This window comes from Drosophila tropicalis, unplaced genomic scaffold (genome assembly GCF_018151085.1).
Source record: "Drosophila tropicalis isolate 14030-0801.00 unplaced genomic scaffold, ASM1815108v1 contig_413, whole genome shotgun sequence".
NCBI lineage: Eukaryota > Metazoa > Arthropoda > Insecta > Diptera > Drosophilidae > Drosophila > Drosophila tropicalis.
Genome location: NW_027172877.1, coordinates 772,681 through 794,918, shown reverse-complemented (window position 1 = coordinate 794,918; position 22,238 = coordinate 772,681). Strand labels below are relative to the sequence as shown.

Here is a 22,238-nt window from a genome sequence, read left to right as displayed (position 1 = left end):
ACGAGGCTTTGTTCTCAAGTTCTCGAGTTCTTGGGTTCTCAATTTGTTTGAATGAAGTCAGGATTGCTCATGCTATCGAAGGCTAACTCGATGAATCGTGAATATAACCCATACATTGACATTAGAGAGTTATGTAAACCAGTTATAAGCAACACTTCGACACGACGGTAAGTTACATGCCGATTTTGATAATTTCCTGAAACTCTTGGGGCAACCTACTCCCCCTCCCCTCTGGAATTTGCGAATTCATTGCTTTTGTTTTGTCAATAGTTGCTTTGTTCCGTTCAGTTTTCTTTGTGTGATCATGTACACATATCAAAGTTCGAAGTTCAGCACTGAGTGACTTATCACATACATGGGCATGTATCCAAATTGGCTATGGGGCATTCAGTTTTGAGTGTTTACAATCAGCTGTTTTACGACGGTGCCACATGCGCGTACCCCCACAACTTGCATCGCACACACACACAGCTAGACTTATGTACCTTTACCTGCATGTGTATATACAAAGTAAATTGTATGCCAACATTCAAATAAAACAACAACAGACAAAGACTGAGAGAGAACCAAAGAGAGAGACTGAGAGAGATGAATTGAGGGAGTCATCCATACTGCCAGCCAGTGAGTGAGAGAGACAGTGTGTCGCTCTCTCTCTATGTCAGCTGGCATCGTTCAGTTTCATCGTCGTCGCGTAGTGTCGCGGGGCTCGCATTTTCAGTTCTTTTTCATTCGCGCTAAGCTAAAGTTGCCCCTGTTCTTCGAAAAACTTTTATGGGGTTAAGACACTTGGCCACATAGACTCAACACGACTTGTGACTCGTCGCGCGAATTAAAAACCCAAAAAAATAATAATAATAATACCCGAAAAAAACACGTTTAATGTCTTAGAATGGACTTTCAAGTGTGTTTCAAGTGAACTTTTCTTCGTCATCATCTAATCTAGGAAAAATTAAAACACGTTTTATTCGCACTAGACACTCTTTTTTATTATCAACCAAAAACAAAAAAGAAAGAAGGTAAGCCACATAATGAATGAATTTAAATAAAAATTGCGTCGTAACAGAGTTTCGAAAACCTCCCCTCGGAAGTGCGTGTAATCCACCGTGAAGCAGCAGCAGCATTCACCACCAATTGGATGTTGGTACTTTATTTATTTTTTCGGCTTCATTGGGAACACATTTCCCAATTTGAAAAAAAAAAAGATAGAAAATAATATACAAAAGAAACAAAACGAAACGAAAATACAAAACGTCATATGTATCTCGAAATGGCTTTCCTCTCGGTGTCTAGTCTCTGTTTGTGTATCTGTTGAGAGCGCTTGCGCTTCTCCTCTCTTGCTCTCCCACGTTCTCTCAGTGTAATGTGTTTCTTGGTTTGTTTAAGACAAAAATCACAAAATTTCAAATTGTTTGTGCTCCCACAAATTGTTTATACACACTCACACACACGCACACACATACAAACACTCACATGGAAATAGAATGCCGAGCTATGGGCCAAATATAAATCTGTGAGCCAAATTGTCTGCTATTTGCTCGGCATTTGTATATAGAAATTTGAAAACAATAGAAATATAATAAATAGTTGTGCTTAATATTTAACTTCCAACCAAAAAACAAAAGTGAACTCAACTTAATTAGAGAGTCACAACAACAAAAACTGACCTAGTTTAATTCTCGTTTTTTGTTTAGGTAGTAGTGGGTCATTCCATGCGTTTTTGAGTTATCCAACTTCTTTTTCTTAGGTGGACAGGAATTTCCCCTTTTTTTTCTGTTTTTTGTGGTTCACACATTCGAGGCTATCAGACAATTCGATTTCATGAGGCCCACAGCTGTGGTCAAATCATTAAATGATAACGGATTGATTCTAGTGTGCAACCCGTCTGAAATAAAACACTTGGCCATCGTCTAAGCATGTCCAAATGCCTTTTGATTAGGCGACTTTACATCTCTGATTAAATTGGCTAAAGAATAATGGCCCATACAGCTGGTAGCTGGTGGTAGCTAATAGCTGGTAGTTGGCTTTCGGCTTGGCTTATCTTGCGATCAGTTTTCTTTGGTAACAAATCTGTAATAAATACGTTTCTTCGTTTCGAACTGCTGTTCAAATCTTATCGAAGGCCAAGGCGGCAGCAGCAGCAGACCTGACACCTGCCAATGTCGTTAGCCTTAGCAATTAGCCATAGAAAAAGCATCCCGGTGCAGGTAAACCCAAGCTCATTATCCAAGAAAGTTATGACAAAGTAAGTAGTTACTTGAAGTGCACAGTTTCTTTCATAAAAGTGCACTTGCACTTATTTTCCTAGCAATTGGCAGTTGGCAACAGCTGTTTTTGACTAGAAAAGAAAATAAAATAATAATTTATATGCCATCGGCATAATAGTTTAAGGTAGAGACCAACCAAAGCAACTGCATGTGACATTGAATTTATCGTTTTATATACATATGTACATATAATATTTTTGGGTTTCATTATTATTATTATTGTTATTATATAATGTCAGTTGATTCTAATTTAAATTTGACAACAATAATCTGATCAATAATTGCTAACAATTCTTTATTGAAACGACAGTTCAGTTTTTTGTATAGACAAACTTAATCTCACAATCAGTTTCTCAGCATTCTAATCAGTAATTTAAACGAAATGTATTTGATATTTCTAACACGCTTAGTATGACTATTTATGTATGAATAAATTATTTCCTCAATTCTACAATTCAATAATTGAACTCTGGGGTTTGCTATACCATGTTTTCATTTTATGTAGGGTATCTCAGAATAATTAGAAATAGTCCGAAAACCAATTTCAAAGACAAATCCAAATGTTTATTCTCCTTTTTGAATTAATACATACCGACGGAGAAGATGGAGTAAACTTTAAAGTGTCCTTAGAATGTCTGTACACTATACGTATAATCCTTTTGATTGACTTCAATATGACCGTAATATAGTAGTCCTTCTTGAATGACATCGACTTGTTTAGGGCCTAACATATATGACGCTGTAATTTGGCGTGAAACTTAAGTTTTAAATATCTTGAAATCTTTTAAAATAATAAGAAATTACATTAATTCAAGGTATAACATTTAAAGCTTCTTTTGTTTATTTAAAAATATTCATTGATATCTCATATCAGCTGGGGCCCTTCATATAATAAAATTACCACAAGTCTCAATTCTTCATCCCAGTCAGTCAACCTCTTTTCTGTTTGGTTATGTTATCGTTCGATAGCCAGTTCCATAAAATGTCCTTAATCCTTTTATCAAACGAATATGAAATTCAAAAGATATAAGATTTTCAAATTTATCAATATATAGAAGAGTCTCTTAATAAAGTAGTATGTTTTGGTAGATTTTGGAAACGATTTCCAAGGTTTTGTTATGGCCTGTTTAGGCGTCTTCTCCTTCACTGTGTAAATCTCATTAACTTTTTTATTCTGTAGAAACGTATTTTATGGAATAATTGTTGTATGTTTCGATAGCTGAATCAGCAACTCACCAATTGTGTAATTATTCACTACGATTTATTGTAAATCATATTTCGGATGTTTCCTGATTTTCATATATACATAGATATCTGAGGGGGAATTTGATAGACGAGCGGCGCTTCTCATCTATGCCCATGATGAGGTTTTTGTTTAAAAATTCATGTTGAGTGCTCTATTGTTGTTTGGACATTGGGCACCACTGCGGTTGCTGTTGTTGTTGTTTGTGTTGTGGGAGGCGTTAGAATCATGAATATGAACTTGTCGTAACTACTTCCTGAGATTGCAGCAATTGTGTGTGAGAGTGTGTGTTTGTGTGTGTGAGTGAGTATGCGTGATGCAATGAATCCGACTATATATGTATACAGATATTGTAAATGTTATGGATTTCTCAATCCTACTTGAATTTTCATTCGTTCTTTCCATCATCACTTCTACGTTTTCTTTCTTACTTGCAGAATAGAATACACACTGCATTATTTATCAGCCAACCCAACCCATCAGAGATGCCAATTGTGAACAACTGAAGCGATAAATTATGCATTCAAAAACTATCATGTTCATGTAGGGGGAGTGCAAAAAACATAAATAAATAAACAATCCAGAAGAAAAGCCAAATGCTGACGCAAAATCTAATGCCAATTGAATTGAACTGAACTCAACTGAAACCGTATTGAACTGAAACGCGTAATGGATGTGCCGCTGATGGATACCTCTGCCAAGGGCAGCAACCCGAGTGCAGCCATTATAGTGCCAGCTGGAGGCACAACTGTTCCCCAGAACCAGACAGTGCTCTACAAGAGCTCAAATAATAGCACAACAATTTCCCCGACATCGGAACCAGTTCCGCTTTTAAATCAACTTCAAGCTCTGCCATTGCAAAAGATGTCCAACGACCTGAAGCAGTGCAACACTCAGAATATCAACCACGGGTGAGTATTTCATCATTGCCCTCACACTTACAGACACATACATTAAGTGCCACGTTAATGGGATTACCCAAGATTATGTCTATGAGGGGTGAAAGAACCACATATCAACTGTCAAGGATAAGAGTGTGCGAAACACGATATGCGAACCACGAGAACCATATTTAAGCACGTAGAAAATGGGGCCAAAATGGGGCTCCACCTCCAATTGCATATTGAAATGTTGCCTTCGCTTCTTGCGGAAAAGGAAATATCGACATTTTCCAAGGTGATAAAAAGTAGGTGGTCTCGTCATACGGCCAGCTAATAAGCATTTTGGTCATCGGTCACACCAAAATCACGCCCCGACACTTCATTGTTGGCTTTGTTGTGCTTTCTTTTACCTTCCAAAGCATTAATCAAATCTACGGGAATCCTAGCCATGAAATAGAATCTATTAATGGTTTAGCCCCTAATAACGACACAAAGCCAAATTTAGCTTATCCCATAGAGAAAAATAACAAAAAAGGAGCGGCAAAGGAAGACTAAATATAAAAAAATCAATAGACAAGAAGCGTCCGCAAAAAAAGAAGAGAATAGCAAGAAAATTAGATCAAATTACTTCAGAAATAATTACACGGAATTAGGAATAAATTCCATTTAATAAGCTACAACATGCGTGTGTGTGTGTGTGTGTGTGTGTGAGATAATCCTCGTCGAACGTACGTACAGCCTTGAGTCCGTAGTCGTATGTAATTTAAATTCTAATGGGAAAATCTAATAGAAAGAACAGCTGAATGGCAAACAAATCAATGCCACAGCAGGGGCGGGATGCAAGGGTGTATCCGGAGGAACATCATCCACCCACAATGTAATTAAAATTGCAAGCCATTCTACCCAATTCACCTTCCCGCCGCCATGTCAGGACTAAACTAACCACTCGCTGGTATGTCAATCTATGCAATCAGAGCAAAGGTCGCCACACAAAAGCCCAAGCTAGGAAGGACACATAGAAGCAGCGCTTTAAATACTCAATGCATCCGACACTGTTTCTTCGTCCTTAATGGCCACCCCTCTCATTCTTTAACCATAAAGTGACATAAATAATAAGCCACACAGACACGCACACAAACGCAGAGAGACCACTTAGACGGGGGCCCGGGTGGTGCTCGAACCAATGAGCCTACGTAGCAGCCACGTAACTGTGAATGAAATACCACCAAACAGAAAAAAGGCCAACAAACTAAACAATAAAGAAACGAAACTGGCAAAGAAATATTGTCTACAGGACTCAATCTCAAGAGCCGAACAGGCAATACTCTTGTTTAGAATTAAAGCCGAAAAAAGTTTAAAGTGCTTCATTGATAAAAGCACAAACTAGTTGGGGATTCCACAGGAAGAGAAACAATCGTTTGGCATATACACAAAAAGTCCATTACTTAATCAAAATATGTACAGAAAATGTAAATGTCGAATAACATATTCATCATCATTGCTTAAACTAGTTGGGAATTGTAAATGAACTTGCGAAAGAATGTAAACAAACTTACGCTTACGCTTATGCAAATCCGATGAAGCCTTAATTGAAAAGTAGTTCCATCGGGGATAAAGGAAAGCATTGTGCATAATCGAATAATTGCTTGGTTTTTGTTTACCTGAATATATAAAGGTATGGAAAACATATTAGTCATCTTCCATTGCGCCCGATAAAGAACTTGCAAGAACAAGTTGGGAATTGTAAATGAATTGCCAGAAATTTTAAGCCACTACTGAAGAACTTTGCCAAGTTCGATCAACGCTGGTAAACTTTTTCCATACGCTATAGAGTATATCCTAGACACACATACTTAGACATGCCCACATACACACACATACACATAGACAACTGACAGGAAAACGGTTGAAACTGTGAAAACTACGAGACTGTGGGGCAATACAACTAAAAAGGACCTCGCGGCGCCGCTTGCTTGGGAAAAATCGAACAAGCTACCATAAGCTGTCCGAAAGTTTCTGTGTATATTTTGTGTTTGTGTGATATTTTGCTTCATAGTTCAGTTTAGTTGCGGGTTCTGAGCGATGACGACTTGTGCCTTTTGACTTCATTAATAACTAAATACAAGAGTGCGAAAAAAAAGGATAGAAAAGAAATTTAATGCAATGTAAAATGACAGATTTATTCGATTTTCGTTTTGTGTTTGTTTGACGAGCATTTGAGGCCATCACGGTGCGCTGGCGGTCTTTTACACGGTTGTTATGTAATTTCGTTTGATGCCGGCAAACAAAAAAAACAGTAACCAGAAAAGTACATGACAAAAAGAAATGTCCTTGCGTATCTCACACAGACTGATGGACGCCAGAAATATCCGTTTTTATGTATCGAACATAAGGAAGAGATTTCTATGGCAGAGCTTCAAGGTGTTTTATCCGGCAGCCTTGTGAAGCATATTGACCTTTGTCGCCAAAAGTCTCCGGGGGCGGTCATTGCAAACAATAGTCTGTCGACGTCCTGCATTGTCCTTTTTCCAAAGTCATTGAGGAACAACAAAGAGGCCTGGACCTACGAACACACCTCCGTTGGGTATAAAATCGGTGTACCGCCCACACACACACACACATGTTTTAGTACATTTTATCAAATTAAGAGCAGTAACGGGGGGACAAGGAAGAAGGGACATGTTTTAAACATTAAATAATATCCACCTTCTTACCCTGAGGCAATTCTATGGTAGTCAAGTGAAAACTGTTGTGTGTCCATTATCGATTTAATTACAAGAACTAAACTGCTTTGTTGCTCTTTCTTTCATTTCCTTGAGTTACTTTGACTAAGTCATAGATTGTAAGGTGGTTAGGAAATATCTTTGAAATAGTTGAGCTAATCTAACTAACTATGAATAAGCTTTAGAATTTTAATTTGAAATAGTCTTGAGTAGTTATTCTTCTGTTTTATCTAATAGAGCACTCCACAAACATTTAATCGCCACCTCTTCACTTCGCTTTTGACTTAAGGCAGCGTTTTTTGCCTTTGCTTTTTTTGTTTTTTGTGGGTTTTTAGTTTTATTAATAACAATGAATATGGCATTTTGTGCGATTATCTAATGCGGACCGAGCAACTGTTTGAGATATTCGCTTAATTGTCGTTAAGCGGGAATGATCTAATCCAGCGACTCTCTCTCTGTTTCTCTCTCTCATATTTTGAGGTCTGCTGATATTTCCGGTAGGCCTTAATCATTGTAACTAAACGGGACATAGTTCAAAGATTACAAAACATTGTTTCACATTGAAAGCTACTGAAACGGTAGTTATATACCTACATATGTATGTATATGGAGGTAGGTGGTTTCGGCAGCACCTGTTTTATGACGGCTAATCAAATCAATTAAAATCGACTCTCAGATCGATGGCGACAATTACAAGACATTAAGAGTGATAAGCCTGTTCACACAGAAAAAGGTTCACAGCGGTTCGCGTGACTAACTTCATTTAATAACCAATTGAAAAGTTGAATACGAAAATTCCGAAATTGTACTTACTTCATTCGGCTCTTTATTTCTTTCTTTCTTTCTTCAATTTTTATCTTCCGATGGGTAGTCTTTTCTTTCTTCTTCTTCTTCTTCTTCAACAAATCGCATGCATTTTGCAAAGAAAAAAACCAGTTTGCTCGGGTTCGTCAACTCAGAGGCAGAGACAGAGACAGAGACAGAGACAGAGGCAGAGACGGGGCCCAATGCGGTGCAGTGCACTTGCGAGTTTGGTGCGAGTTGGGTACATGCGCACTTAAAATGTACCCAAGTTTCAGTACATTCGCACCGAGATATACGCGGGAAATGTCTGTGACGAAGTCGTGGAGGGGTTTGGGGCGGGGGACAACTCATGTTTTATCGTATTTGCTGGATACAAAACAAAACGCCAAATAGAATTGGCGAGAGGCGATGACGTTGCGTTTGTTTTTGTTTGTGTTGTTGCCATTCGGATAACAAAGGCGTTTGCTGCGATTGCTGCAGTAGGCCAACAGCTGATTTGCTTTTTTGTTAGCTTACTCGTTCTCCCTCTCACTCTCTCTGTCTTTCGCTTTTTCTCTGTATTCATTTATTAGCCACGCTGCCAAATTATACTTATTTTTGTTGAATCGACTAAATACAGATATTTTTGTTTATACGGAAACGTGCACAATTACATTTTCCCTCTCCCACTCTCCGTTCTCTCTATCACTAAGTGCCTCTCTCTAGTTGTCTATTAAACGATTGCTCTTCGTCAATAATTGACTATAGATTCGCTGTGGACTCTGACCTCGATCTCGCTGGTAAACAAATATGTATGTAGTTTTGTCGGCAGATAAACACGCACATTTGCCTGCTCTCCGAGTGCAGTCCATAACGAGCCTATCTGACAGATAAACTGAACTTTACTCCATAAATGTACTGAGTATATGACTATATACCATATTTGACTATGTGGGGTGGCGGGGGATCTTCATCGATCAATCAATTACCAAACTAGTTCAAGCGAATGTAACATTAATTGGCGGTCGTTTTGCTTAGTTTGTCAATCGTCGAAAATGAAACAAGCAACCTAATGAGAATGCACTCGGCGTTTTGACCATTTTATGAATGAAAAGCGCAAACTCTGGCCCACAATTCTGGCAAACAATTACTATAAACGACGGCAATGACGATGACGACGACGACGACACTTTCACGTGCGGGAGTGTGAATTACATGTATTGAATATGCGTGTATTTGTGTGAAATATTTACTTATATTGAATAAACGAAATGGAGCTGACTCTGACCCGTGGCAATAGTGTTGTAGAGGAGACAATGGGCATACAGAACTCATGTTTTGATGCTAATTCAGAGTCGACACGTCACCATCGATCATTGTCCTTTGTGCAGACTCGCCTCACTAAGAGCGGATGTGTCAGTGCCCTGCAACGAAGTGAGGAGCATGCGACAACAGGGTGGTTCAAGTAGGACTTCATTCACATCCAAATAAATTGAAACTTAACTGGGTTTTTTCAATGTGCTATTTCGTTTCGTTTTCAGATCCCAGAGTAATCTGTGCAATGGCGGAGTTAGCAGTTCCAATAATCACAATAATGCCCAAGTGCTGGCTCCAAAGATACCAAACAGTAATAGCAATAGCAGTCCGAATGGCCAAAAGAAGGGCACCATTTCACTGTCACATCTCCCACAAAGGCCGCCGGTGGATATTGAGTTCTGTAATATATCCTATTCAGTGGCCGACGGACATACCCGTGGCTTTAAGACAATACTAAAGAGTGTTTCGGGCAAGTTTCGAAATGGCGAAATCACAGCCATTATGGGGCCCTCAGGAGCCGGAAAGAGCACTCTGATGAACATTTTGGCGGGCTACAAGTGAGTTGTCTAATTCTTTTCCTTTGATCATAAATTTTAATTAAATCTTCATCTGCAGAACATCCCAACTAAGTGGATCGGTGCTGATCAATAGCAAAGAACGAAATCTCCGCAGATTCCGTAAACTTTCGTGCTACATCATGCAGGACGATGTGCTAATTTCCAATCTGACGGTGCACGAGGCCATGATGGTGGCAGCTAATCTTAAGTTGGGCAAAAATATGATCACCTATGCCAAGCGAGTGGTGGTCGAGGAGATTTTGGAAACAATTGGCCTGAAGGAGTCGGTCAATACGCTGACTTGCAATCTGTCGGGGGGACAACGGAAACGTCTGTCCATTGCCCTCGAATTGGTCAATAATCCACCGGTGATGTTCTTCGACGAGCCGACCTCGGGTCTGGACAGTTCGACATGTTTTCAATTGATTTCACTGTTGAGATCCTTGGCCCGTGGTGGGCGCACTATTGTCTGCACAATTCATCAGCCATCAGCGCGTCTGTTCGAGAAGTTCGATCATCTGTATTTGCTGGCCCAGGGCCAGTGTGTCTACGAGGGACGAGTTAGGGGCTTAGTGCCCTATCTATCCTCCCTGGGCTATGAGTGTCCATCGTACCACAATCCCGCTGATTATGTGCTAGAAGTCGCTTCCGGTGAGTACGGCGAGGCGGTGCCCAAACTAGTTGATGCCGTCAAGAGTGGGGCCTGCAAGAAGTATGCCCACAAGGACTATGGACACAGCAATCATCATAACAATCACAAGGCCAGCACGACGATCAACGACATTGTCAAGGGCCACGGAAATGGTAATTGCAGTGTCGCTGCCACGATCAGCTTGGAAGATGAGAAGACGGCAGCTAAATATGCTCAACACGAGGACTTGGCCGATGAGGAACTAGCGGCGTTGAAACCACCGAAAACATTGGAGGCACAACAATCTCAGAACTCGGACTGCAGTGTGAATATCAATATGCCAACCGCCAACGAGGATAGCTGCAGTTTCAGCTCATCCAAGGGAGCCGGTGGATCAGCACCGTGCGGCGTGGGAGGCGTAGTTGGGACTAACGCAGTGGCCGGCTGTATGACGTCGCTCCTCGACTCGCATGAGAGTGTCATTACCCTGCCAAATAAGACAGGTTTCCCCACCAGCGGTTGGACCCAGTTCTGGATACTGTTGAAGCGTTCGTTTCGCACCATAATGCGGGATCGCATGCTCACCCATATGCGTTTGGCTTCGCATATAATTGTTGGTGCTATAATTGGCATGATCTACTACGATGTGGGCAATGAGGCTAGCAAAATTATGAGCAATGCTGGCTGCATCTTCTTTGTCTCACTCTTCACAACATTTACCGCCATGATGCCCACCATTCTGACATGTAAGTGTGGTCAATGTCCCCTAAATAAGTAGTCACTCATTACTAGTCCATTTGTAGTTCCAACCGAGATGTCGGTGTTTGTGCGAGAGCATCTCAATTACTGGTACTCGTTGAAGGCTTTCTACTTTGCCAAAACAATAGCGGATATGCCATTTCAGGTGAGGATCTCAAAACCATATCATCTCTAACTATTACTATTCATGGCTATTCTTCTTTGCAGATTGTCTTCTCAAGCGTTTATGTGCTAGTTGTCTATTACTTAACCTCCCAGCCCATGGAATTGGAAAGAATATCGATGTTTGTGCTCATCTGTGTGCTTAATTCGCTGGTGGCCCAATCTTTGGGCCTACTTATAGGTGCCGGCATGAATATCGAAACGGGGGTGTTTCTGGGTCCAGTGACAACGATTCCAACCATATTATTTTCCGGTTTCTTTGTCAATTTCGATACCATACCGGGCTATTTGCAATGGGTCACCTACGTGAGTTATGTGCGTTACGGTTTCGAGGGTAAGTAAAGAATAATCACAGTTCTTTTGAAATTTCAAATTCACTATTTCGATATCTCTATTCTACAGGCGCCATGGTGGCCATCTATGGCATGGATCGGGCCAAAATGGAATGCAATCAAATGTATTGCCATTATCGTGTACCCAAAAAGTTTCTAGAGGAAATGTCCATGGATAATGCTCTATTCTGGGTCGATGCTGTGGCCCTGATAGGCATTTTCTTCGCCCTACGGATAATTGCGTACTTTGTGTTGCGTTGGAAATTGCATATGATACGTTAAGTTGGCAACGGTTCATAGAATTAAGTTTTTTGTACATACATTTGTCGAGAGTTAATAGGAGTAGGCGTAGCAGGAGAATAATGTTCATGTTCATAGTTTTACGATATACATACATACATCTACATATATATTTTTTATTTGTTTTTTTTTTTCCAACTGGTATTATATACGTCGACGTATAGAGAAGTTCTAATTAGTAGCTGTTCCACACATACCAAATGAAACAACAACAAACAAAAAGGAAAACACAAACTTTGAATTACACAAATGGAATTTATATATAGATATTAACAAATATATATGCATATGTAGGGTTTAAATCGCGACTAAATGTTCTCCCATACACACACACACACACACAATAGCATAAATACACATAATTAATTCTTGTGACCAAGCAGAAAAGAGTCTGAACTTAAATAGGTTGAAAAATTATAGAAAATTTATAGGACAAGTCCTGATAGCAACACACACTCACACCCACATCCACACACACACACATACACACTCACCAAAATTGTTTTTCCCAAACTTTCCCAGCGTTCTCTTCACTCCGTCCCTATATATGTCTACCAAAACAAAGAAATGAAAGATTTAACCAACACAAAAAGAAAACTTCAAACCAAAATCTTAAACCACCTTTTTTTTATCAACTCCAAACTGCTACTTTTAGAATCTAAGTTGAATGAATATATATACATATATGTAAAAGAGAAGGAATTTTTAGTTCTTCAGCAATTGATATTGTGATAAGAGCAGCTTAGTATATATATATGTATATTGTATATGTTCCATATGTAAATCGGCAAAGTAAGAGACGAATTGAATCGAGTGGAGAATTGATCGCTTGTGATATAAAGCAATTATAATTATTATCATTATTATTATTATTATTATTACTATTACGAATCGTGTGCGAAATGAATTCAATCAAATTTATGTGTGATTTTTATGTTTTAGTTTAGCAATGAAATAGTTTTATGTTCATTTTATTTTCTACCTATGGCCAAAATAAATAATTAGATTTTCAGTTGACGAAACATTTTCATTTCGACATTATTGAAATCCTTCCTGGGGAGAGAGAAATTTGCAAATAAAAACCAAATTCTACACATGATTTTGTGATAATATGAAATAAATTAACAAGATGAAAACGAAACAAATAAGAACAACCGATTAATATAAACGGTAAACTGTGGCAACATATTCAGCATCCTTTGAGGAGCATCGTAACATTTAATAATAATCCCCGATATACATATTTATATAGCTATGATACACATGTGTACATTTAGTAGTACTTTAGTGCATGTTAAAATTGTATATTAAAGTTAACACACATACAATACAAATACATACAAACAAACACCCCATATACTAGAATATTTTTACTAATAAAACGAATAAAAACCAAATCAGTCAAAAACAAATAACATTTTTCGAATTAATGCTCATATTCTGATTAATCTGATTAATCATTTCCTATTTTCTAATTTATCTCTCACAATCTAGATTTAAATTTTAAAAATAAACCCCAGGCCGTTGTCTGAGCCATCTGAATTGGAGTAAAAGCTTTAATTTTTGAGTGAAAGCTTTGATTTTGATTTGGAGTGAGACTTTTGAGTGATAAAATAAAATTTCCACCATCAGATGGCGCTGCTAAGTGTTCCAAAAGTTTTAATCAGATCAAAGATGGGAGTTTAGTGAAGTTTCGCTTGGGAAAAGTAAAACAAATAGATTTTAGACTTTCTAAAGTCTTCAAAGTGAATAGAATTTAGTCTAAATTGTTACTAAATTCAAAGATGCAATGTCAGACCGACAGATGGCGCCACCGCACTCTTAGAAAGAGCTTTTATTAGTTGTAAAAGTTAACAATTGAACCTTTAAGCAGTCGAATAATATATTAAAAAAAAAATAGATATAACCTTTCCTTGCGATTGCTTAGGAAATGTATTTAAACTAAAGGACATCTTTCATTCCTTAAAAAACTGAATTATGAGACTGGCTATAGCATACTTTAGGGGCAATTGCTCATATTGATGATTGCTAATATATGATGTACATTTTCAAAACCAACGGTCTAATCAGACAGACAAAAACTATAAAGTTCTATCGTCGTTTCTTAAAGACGTTGCCACTTATAACTTCTGAACTACAATTTCTGATTCCGTAATCTTTCAGTGTAAAAGTCACAAACCCACAAGAAGAACGCTAAATTCTATGCACATATACAAGTGAGTCATGTATTGTAACATCAATATTGCAATGCCATTTGACATTTGTAACGGAGGCGGGAGAAAAACTGACGGACGGGTCCGGGAGAGGCAGAAAAATCAACCAAAATGGAGCCATGGGAAAATGGAACTGTAGCCGGTGGGAGAGAGGGGGTGATGCGAGGAGTCTGCAGAATAGAGGCAATGTCACCGGTCAAACGGAGTGATTTTTATTGGCTTGTTGCTTTTGCAATTCACTGATAAATTGTTAATGTCACAGACACACTACATACACACACACACATAGACAAAATGCAAACGTTACAAATTTATTATTTATGTGCCGTTAAGCTTTGTGCGCAAAAACTAACATTGCGCGACAATTTTTCGCCGATTTTGGCAGGGCTCCTGCAGATGCCCCGCGAGGCCGTATGATAATATTTTTAGTAACGACAAAAAAGAAATTGAAATTCTTTTTTTCGTCCTGTATTTATTTTTTTTTTATTTGGGTTGCCCATATAAAATTGCATTTCGCTGTATGTGAGTGTGTGTGTGTGTTTGTTAGCATTGAATATTGTTGCATCAGAGACTAGAGAGAAGGAAGTGAGTTGGCAAATCGTATAAATCAAACATTTGGCTTTTAGATGGAAACTAAACATGTTGACTGTTATGCGCCTGGCAATTAATGTCCGCTGCCAAAAGGACGAGCCAGGCAAAATCGGGCCAACAATAACAACAACAACAACAACAACTACATCCAAAGTGCTATTCGCACTTTAATTAATTAGACATTCATTTGCAGCAGCCATTCCCTTCCCTAGGGGCAGATGCAAACCAGGTAGGCCGATAACTTGGTCATAGAGATAACATCGTGACACGCCAGTCACGATATGAACAAAACTCTTAATGGCTTTGGCTGGATAGTTCTGTGAATATAAACATTGTTTATGGTCTAAATTGTGGACTCAAAATACTACAGACCTTAAGTCCAACAATAATGTTCGGATTGCGGCCATGGGCCAAATAATAATCTCAATTTTAATTCTACTTTGATATGAGTAAAAAATTTGAAAATAATTCGTGTTTTTCTGAAGGGGGTGTGAGGAGACATTCATACCGAAATCAATGTACATATCTAGCTATTATAGTCTTTGAGAAAATCATTTATATTTGAATTTCGGGGTCGAAAGAGGGCGTGGTAAAGTTTCAAAATAAACTTGATCTCCGTGCACACTACATGAGTCTACATACCAAATTTTATGTCTCTAGCCCTCAAAATCTCAGAGATCTAGATGCTTAAGCAGACTAACGGAGATGGTTAATTAGATTTGTTTTGTGATGTGATCAAGAATATATCCAATATAGGGTCGTAAAGCTTCCTTCTCTTGTTTCATTTATTATGGAGACTTAAACCGCATGGGTGCAGGGTGTAACAAGTTTAAAGGATGACCAATTCTGTACCTGCAATCAGACCACGGAAGAACTCATGAGTTGACTGCGAAACCTTAGTTGAAGTTTGGAAGATGGACCTGTCTTAATATCATCCATTACAATCTCATTAGCTTCTAACAACGTCATCTAGTATACAAAGACTTAGTAATTCATTAGACAGATAAACAGCTAACATGTTTCCGAAAAAGTACCTACTATTGCATATTGTTTTTTAGGTGTTGCTCCGGCTGATAAAAGTAGCAGAAATCATTCAAGGCTGGTTTAAAGTTTCCATTGATTTGCTAGTTAATTGGCCATTTGGATAAAACTATCGACAAACGCGCATCACTATGTCCAGTGCTAGTATTTTGTCGTTTTTCGTCCGTTGTCGTTCCCATTGGTATCACGAGGAATCGGTGGCATGCAGCATTATGCTGCTTCGCAGGCGTAATAAATTAGCACAAACATGCCACTAAAATGGCACGCCCACCTGCCCTGAAGGCGGCAGAACGGCCCACCATGAAATGCTGTCAATGCAGTTCACATGCCAATGCTGCAATTCCATTTTGTAATGCAACCAGGCAACATAGTACATCTGGGATTTGGTCTGGGATTTGCGCACAATGTGTTTAGGTGGCAACAGCCACAGCTCCAACTGCAACTTCCCAGTCCGGCCAGCACCATCAGCAGCGCCAGGCATCAGCTCAGCCCAGCTCAGCTCGGCGTTCAAATCAAATGAAATGTAGGCAATGCATAACCAAGTAACTGGGACAGTTGCCGTTTTGCTCGGGGGACTCTTGGCATCATTAATTGCAGATTGCAAAAACTTAAAGTTTATGTTGCAGACACCGGCCGGGTGGATCTATCTTTCAGTCCGTTAGTTCTTTAACGTTCAGTAACACTTTTCACTTTTTGTTTGTGGTGTTGTTTGGCTTCTTGCTTGCGCACTTTTCATCTCGCCCCTGCACACGAAAATTTATGGGTTTTATTGTGTGATTTATATGCAATGGCCGACCGAATGGCCGCACGCAACGCAACGCATCGCATCGGAACACAGCGCAAGGCAACGCGCGGAGATTTTTACGCCGGAAATGTGCCCATCGACTGCGTGTTAAGTCTCTCACTCACACTACGGGTCGAATGGCAAAAGTTTTCTTCTTTTTTATTCTCGGTTTTGGTTTTTTGTTTTATTGCCAACAGTTTTTATTGCTTGTGCAAGCAACATACACAGCAGACTTCAAAAGGAGCAAATGAAACGAGGCACCATGGGGCCGGGCCTCGGCTTCGGCGGTTCGCCTGTGTTTTACTTATTAAATTTCTCAGCATTTCGCGAGGCATGGTCATGTCCGTGGCGATGGTAATTGACAGCGGAAAGAGCACGTGTGATGGCCATTGATATGGTGGCTAATGTGAATGCCTTTCGCCGGTGCTGCTGCCTTTTCATTGTTGTTGTTGTTGTTGCTGCTCTCACCGCCGCATCTGCATTATGACGCGCATCCCAAAATGGTATCAGGCCGAGAACGTGCCATAAATTCCAATCAGATAGTTGCAAATCAAGCCATTGTCAATCAACAATACACATTCCAATCGAGGGTTAAGCATGATAGAAACTACGTATCCATCCATCCATCAGAGATGAGAGCGTGAATATAAGAAAAAGAGGATATAGAATATCGGAAGTGTCGAGGAATAGTACCCATTAAAGCACTCAATAAAATAATTGTGCCAGGACAAGGGACTTGTTTTAAGTTTTTCCCTTTAACATCTAGTTTTCGAGTTAGTTGCTTCAAAGGTTTTAGCAAGTTCATAAATTTGGCACGCATTTGTCATAAAGTGAACTCTTGACCAGATTTTCTAGTTCTCCGATCCCCATTCCCATTCCCATCGTCAAGTTTCAGTTTAAAAGCTTCAAATAAAAGAAATTTATTGCACTTTTGCAATTATTGCAAACCAAAGCAATAACCGGAGCCCGAAGGGGAACAAATGGAAAGTACGGGCACCCATGTGCTTGACATTGCCTCCGGCCAGACATTTCACGCCTCGCTAACTTGTTAGCACACACTCTTTCACACACACACACACTCACATTATACATATGGCGAGGACGAAGAGGAGACGCCTCGAGGCTCGACTGAAATTTCATTTTTATTGTGCCCGACACTTAACTTTATTAATTTTCCAACCGATGACGATTGCAGAGCGGAGTCGGGGCCTTTGGGAGAGTGAGTGCCAAGGGTGCCAGGGGGTAGCCAGCAATGGGGGATTGCTTTAGTAATCCATTACCGCAGGTGCCGTAAAAATGCTTAGTTTACGATTTGCGATTAACGCGAAACAAGTGCGCCATAAAAATTCGTTCCTTTTCGCCTTTTGTTTTGCACGATTCCTTTTTGCCGTTTTTGTTTCATTTCGTTTATTTGGCTTTCTCCTACTGTCGCGTGAAAGGGAAAGAGACAGAGAGGGGGGATTTCCATTCTCTATCCCATCCCCAGATTGACTGGGATGGGACATTATTCGATTAATTTCAATAAAACGAAAATTTTAAGTGCTACAGTTCAGTTGACAATATGTTGTTGTCTCTTCCCTCTTAATGTCTTCTCTCTCTCTCTCTCTTTCTCTCTAAACTGTGTCCATTGAGGAACATAAAAATCTTGGAAAAGAACCTAAATCTTTATAGGGGCAAAAGAAGAAAGCATCCTGAATTAAAAGTTGAGAGGAAACAAACATAAAGGACGATGCTAAAATGCTTGTCTTTATATAGAAAAAGCAAATTAGTTGATCGATTTTTATGTATTTTTAGTACGTTTCACACAGCGGCAACGAACTACCATCGACTCGAGAGTGTGAGAGAGACAAAGACAGCCCCACTTAATCACTCAACTTAAACTACTTCCTCACTAACTCAAGCAGAGACGGAATGGCATCGGCGTTACGGGAAATTCAAGTTAGAATACAAAAACTTTTGGCTGCCTTTCAAATGGCCTCCTTTTTTTTTGCAGGGCATAGCATAGGCTACTCCTTGGTAAGGACATAAATTTTAATAATTTATCCCATATTATTCCACTTAAGTCGTTTAGATTTTCATAATAAATTAATAACGATGCGACGACTGGCGTGTCCTGCCAGCCTATCCCATCGTATCCTGCCTGGTGAGGACCTTGCGGCACTAACACACCGCGCCGCATCAATTGCCAAAGCGCAAAAGTTCCAAAGTGGAAGAGGGTTGGACCCCGGAATCAAGAGGATGAGGATGAGGATGAGGATGATGATGATGATGACGATGAGAGAATGGTCTAGGACCGGATGTCTCACTGGTCCGCTCGTCTGTCTCTCTCTCTCTATCGTTGTATGTGGCTTATTTATACGCTTAATTTGCGCCACAATTTTATTTACAAATTGTTGCCGAGGAAACGACGGAAACGGCCAAAAAGTTGCGGTCGCTGAGATTTGCGGCAATTTCGGTTTATGAGAGACAAAAGGCAGTCCACAGCGGTTGGTTGGCGGTGCGGCAATTTATGGTGTTTGTAACGCCTTACTGATTAGTTACGTGATTTGGCTCCATCTCCCATCGAACGCACCACTCGCCACCCACCACCCACCATCCACATCCCACCACCACTTTGACTTGACCAAGGAATCTGTTAACAGCTTGTCAAATACAACACACACTTATCTCTACATTCCAGAAGTCCTTCGCTCTCACTCTGTGAACTCCTTCACTGCTTGAGGTGGCTGTTTATCAAATTTGCCGTTATCGAAGTTGAAGTTGAATAGCCAACCAACTCAACCAACTACGAAAACACAGCAATCATGAAACGTTTTATTATAAAAGACTCAGGAGGAAGAGTCCGGTACGGCAACGAACGTACGTTACGTTACGGAACTTTATTCGTCGTCGTCGACGTCGTAGTCATCGTCCATGTTGCATATTTACAACATTTATCAGAGACGGCAGATGAACGAGCTTGACTTGAGCTCGAACTTGACTCCAGGTTATATATATTTTCTCTGTCTCTCTCCCTCTGTCTTTCTCTCAGTCTCTGGAACTCTACCTCTACCTTTTTTCTGCCTGTCCCATTCACCGTCGCTCGACCTACATGACAGACGATAAAGCCATCGAAGTAGCTGTCATTATAGATTTGCCATGATGGAATGCCCATAGCAACGAGAAGAGGAGTAGTTGTTGATGCGTCTATCTTTATATGAGTTAAAGTGAAGCAAGCGAGGAGGTCCTGTGGATAAATATACAACCTTACTCTGTGAAGGGTCACCGCAAAAATATTCCTAGAGTACTTTGCCAATTTGTGAGTTCTCAGAAACTCTAGGGTTACACCTCGTATCTATAGGTTTGCTTAAGTCATGCACTAAATATTGTGGTTATATGTGTCTTCCACTTTTCATTACATGTATGCATGTACATTGTATGTGTATGTTAGGTTTCTACCAAAATTTCAATGCCTTGTGCATGTCTCATCTCTGTCTCTGTCTCTCTAACTCTTCAAATCGTACGTGTGTGCGTGTGTGTGTGTGTGAGTGTGTTGGTTTCTGTAGTACCATTGAATTGATTGATGTTTGATGCACTCAACCGCAACGACATGCAGCAAACCGCATCGCTTCTGCTTTTATCTTCTGCTGTTGCGGCTGCCCTCTTGTCTGCGTTGCACTCCGTTCGCCTTCGGCTATTCCTTGTGTCACATTGCGCATTTCTGTAGCATACTTTTTGGAGTGCCGCTGGGCAAGCAAATGAATTCTAAAGTTGTTTGCTCTCCATCTCCTGCCCGTTACTCTTCTTGCCACAATGTGTTAAAGACGAGAATAACCAAAATTCGCGCCACTCATATTCCCTTCGTACCCCCCCCTTCACCAACCTCTTTCGATCCCATCCCTCTTGTCTCATATTCCCATTGAAGAATTACAACGAGTTTTGGAGTGCCAGTAATCTGACCGCACATAAATTTTGAAACAGTTTCCAGCATCAGCAGCAGCAGCAGCAAGCACAAATATTCGCACATAATACTTTACAGTGTGTACGCACACACACATAACACACACACACTCACACACGTATTTATTGGTTTATGCGTATAAACGTTTTGATTTACACCATCGACTATGCGATTTTTTAATCATATTTAAATAAATTAAACATTTATTATAAAAATGCAGCTATAAATAAATTGAGTAAATACAATAAAAAAAACAAAAACAAAAACAAAATCGATACAAAATAATATTTATCAATAAATCTTATGAAAATTTCAATGCCCAACATCTATTATTCAGAATGAAGTGAATTACTCTGCAATACTCATTAGTAGAGCGAAATATGTTTTAGTTCAAGTAACTAAAGTGATTACATTTTTTTCAGATATCGCTTCACAACGGAAGTATTAGAGGATACTTAAACTGTACATGGAAATAAAGTTTTTATTTCGTTTTAAAAATAGAATATAATAAAGAAAAATGTTTCATCATTTTACAGGGCATTCAATCTGTGCACATATTTCCATGAAGGTGAGTATAAAATGTTGTTGGTGTCTTTTTTTTTTATTTTGATTTTCATATTTTTTTGTTTCAGCTTAGTTTATATATTTACTAACATTTTGTCGACGGCATTTAATTTATTTTCATGACTTGTTTACTCAACTCAGTTTTCCCCTCCAACCTGGTCGCCAGACTATTTGCATAATTGCCGCCAACTTGGCGAAATTAACCGCATTTATCACAAAATATAATGGAAAAAAATATTGTCGATGCTTCTCTACTACTCTGCACTCGGCCCTTTATCCTTTCCCAATCCTCCCTCTCTCCGTGCTTTCAGGTTTCTTAACTTTTTCCTGCATACAACACAGCTTGCAGAGTTTTGCAGTGTTCTCAAGTATTTTCGTATTTTGCACTTCCGCTATAAATTCAGGAATTTATGGTGCGTATCACTTGCTTGAATGTTTTACATGCGATTCTTGACTCACTCAACCAGCCAGCCAACCAACCCACTCACTCGGCAGTACAACCAACTGCAACTATAGAGAACTAAGAAAAAGCCAAGCCAGAATTAAGGGCAAGAAATGGCAAACACCCTAGAAAAGGTGGCCCATAAGGAGTCCAACCTAAAGTCTACGGCAAATCTTACAACGTCAAAGAAGAAAGTGACATGGCCGGGAGTCATTCAAAGTAATTAGTCTTCAATTCTTTAAATTTGTAGGTACAGATATACCCTCTCCCTTATCTGATGCAAAGGATATGCCTAGAGAATTATGCGTCTTTAACTAAAGCCGAAAAAAAACTTTCACGACTTGCAATCGTTGTTGTTGTTGTTGTTGTCGTTGTTGTTGTTGGCTGCACACAGGAAGGAAGTCTGAAGCAGAAGCCAAAAGACGTCTGTTACATGTTGGTGTAAAATATGAAAACCCACGACACGACGACAACGCGAAGAAGTAAGTCTGCAAAAAAAAAAAAAAAGAGAAGAAAATGCTGTTAGTGGCGTGCATTTGTTGCCGTGTTGGCTTCGTTTAATGAGCTTTACGCAGCTGTTACCAACTAGACAGAATCCGCACCCACTTCACAGCCGCCCCACCAGTTGCCCCTCCAGTGGACTCCAACTGTTTTGGCAACTTTAAGCCGCAGCTGCATTGTTTCAGCTGGTTACTACTACCAGCTACCACA

At 39.6% G+C, this 22,238-nt stretch overlaps 1 protein-coding gene across 3 annotated transcripts; it reads left to right on the top strand.

Annotated features, from left to right (window-relative positions):
* Positions 1 to 146: 146 nt before the first annotated feature.
* On the top strand, positions 147 to 12,974 carry Atet (ABC transporter expressed in trachea). Of its 3 annotated transcripts, none has more exons than XM_068285508.1 (7): positions 147 to 167; positions 3,945 to 4,418; positions 9,436 to 9,768; positions 9,827 to 11,145; positions 11,203 to 11,303; positions 11,366 to 11,654; positions 11,723 to 12,974. In XM_068285508.1, the coding sequence occupies exons 2-7, from the start codon at positions 4,177 to 4,179 to the stop codon at positions 11,932 to 11,934; spliced, it is 2,496 nt and encodes an 831-aa protein (XP_068141609.1). In that variant the 5' UTR covers positions 147 to 167; positions 3,945 to 4,176; the 3' UTR covers positions 11,935 to 12,974. The 3 variants fall into 3 exon arrangements, with proteins under 3 accessions (XP_068141609.1, XP_068141608.1, XP_068141610.1); XM_068285507.1 differs by lacking the exon at positions 147 to 167 and adding an exon at positions 715 to 1,016; XM_068285509.1 differs by lacking the exons at positions 147 to 167; positions 3,945 to 4,418 and adding an exon at positions 9,151 to 9,359.
* Positions 12,975 to 22,238: the final 9,264 nt, after the last annotated feature.

What these genes read in the sequence shown, in the direction of transcription:
- Atet (XM_068285508.1), top strand. Translation starts at nt 4,177, where the DNA reads ATGGATGTGCCGCTGATGGATACCTCTGCCAAGGGCAGCAACCCGAGT. An exon ending in ACTCAGAATATCAACCACGG is followed by an intron (nt 4,419 to 9,435) that starts GTGAGTATTTCA and finishes TTTCGTTTTCAG; the next exon opens with ATCCCAGAGTAATCTGTGCA. An exon ending in AACATTTTGGCGGGCTACAA is followed by an intron (nt 9,769 to 9,826) that starts GTGAGTTGTCTA and finishes CTTCATCTGCAG; the next exon opens with AACATCCCAACTAAGTGGAT.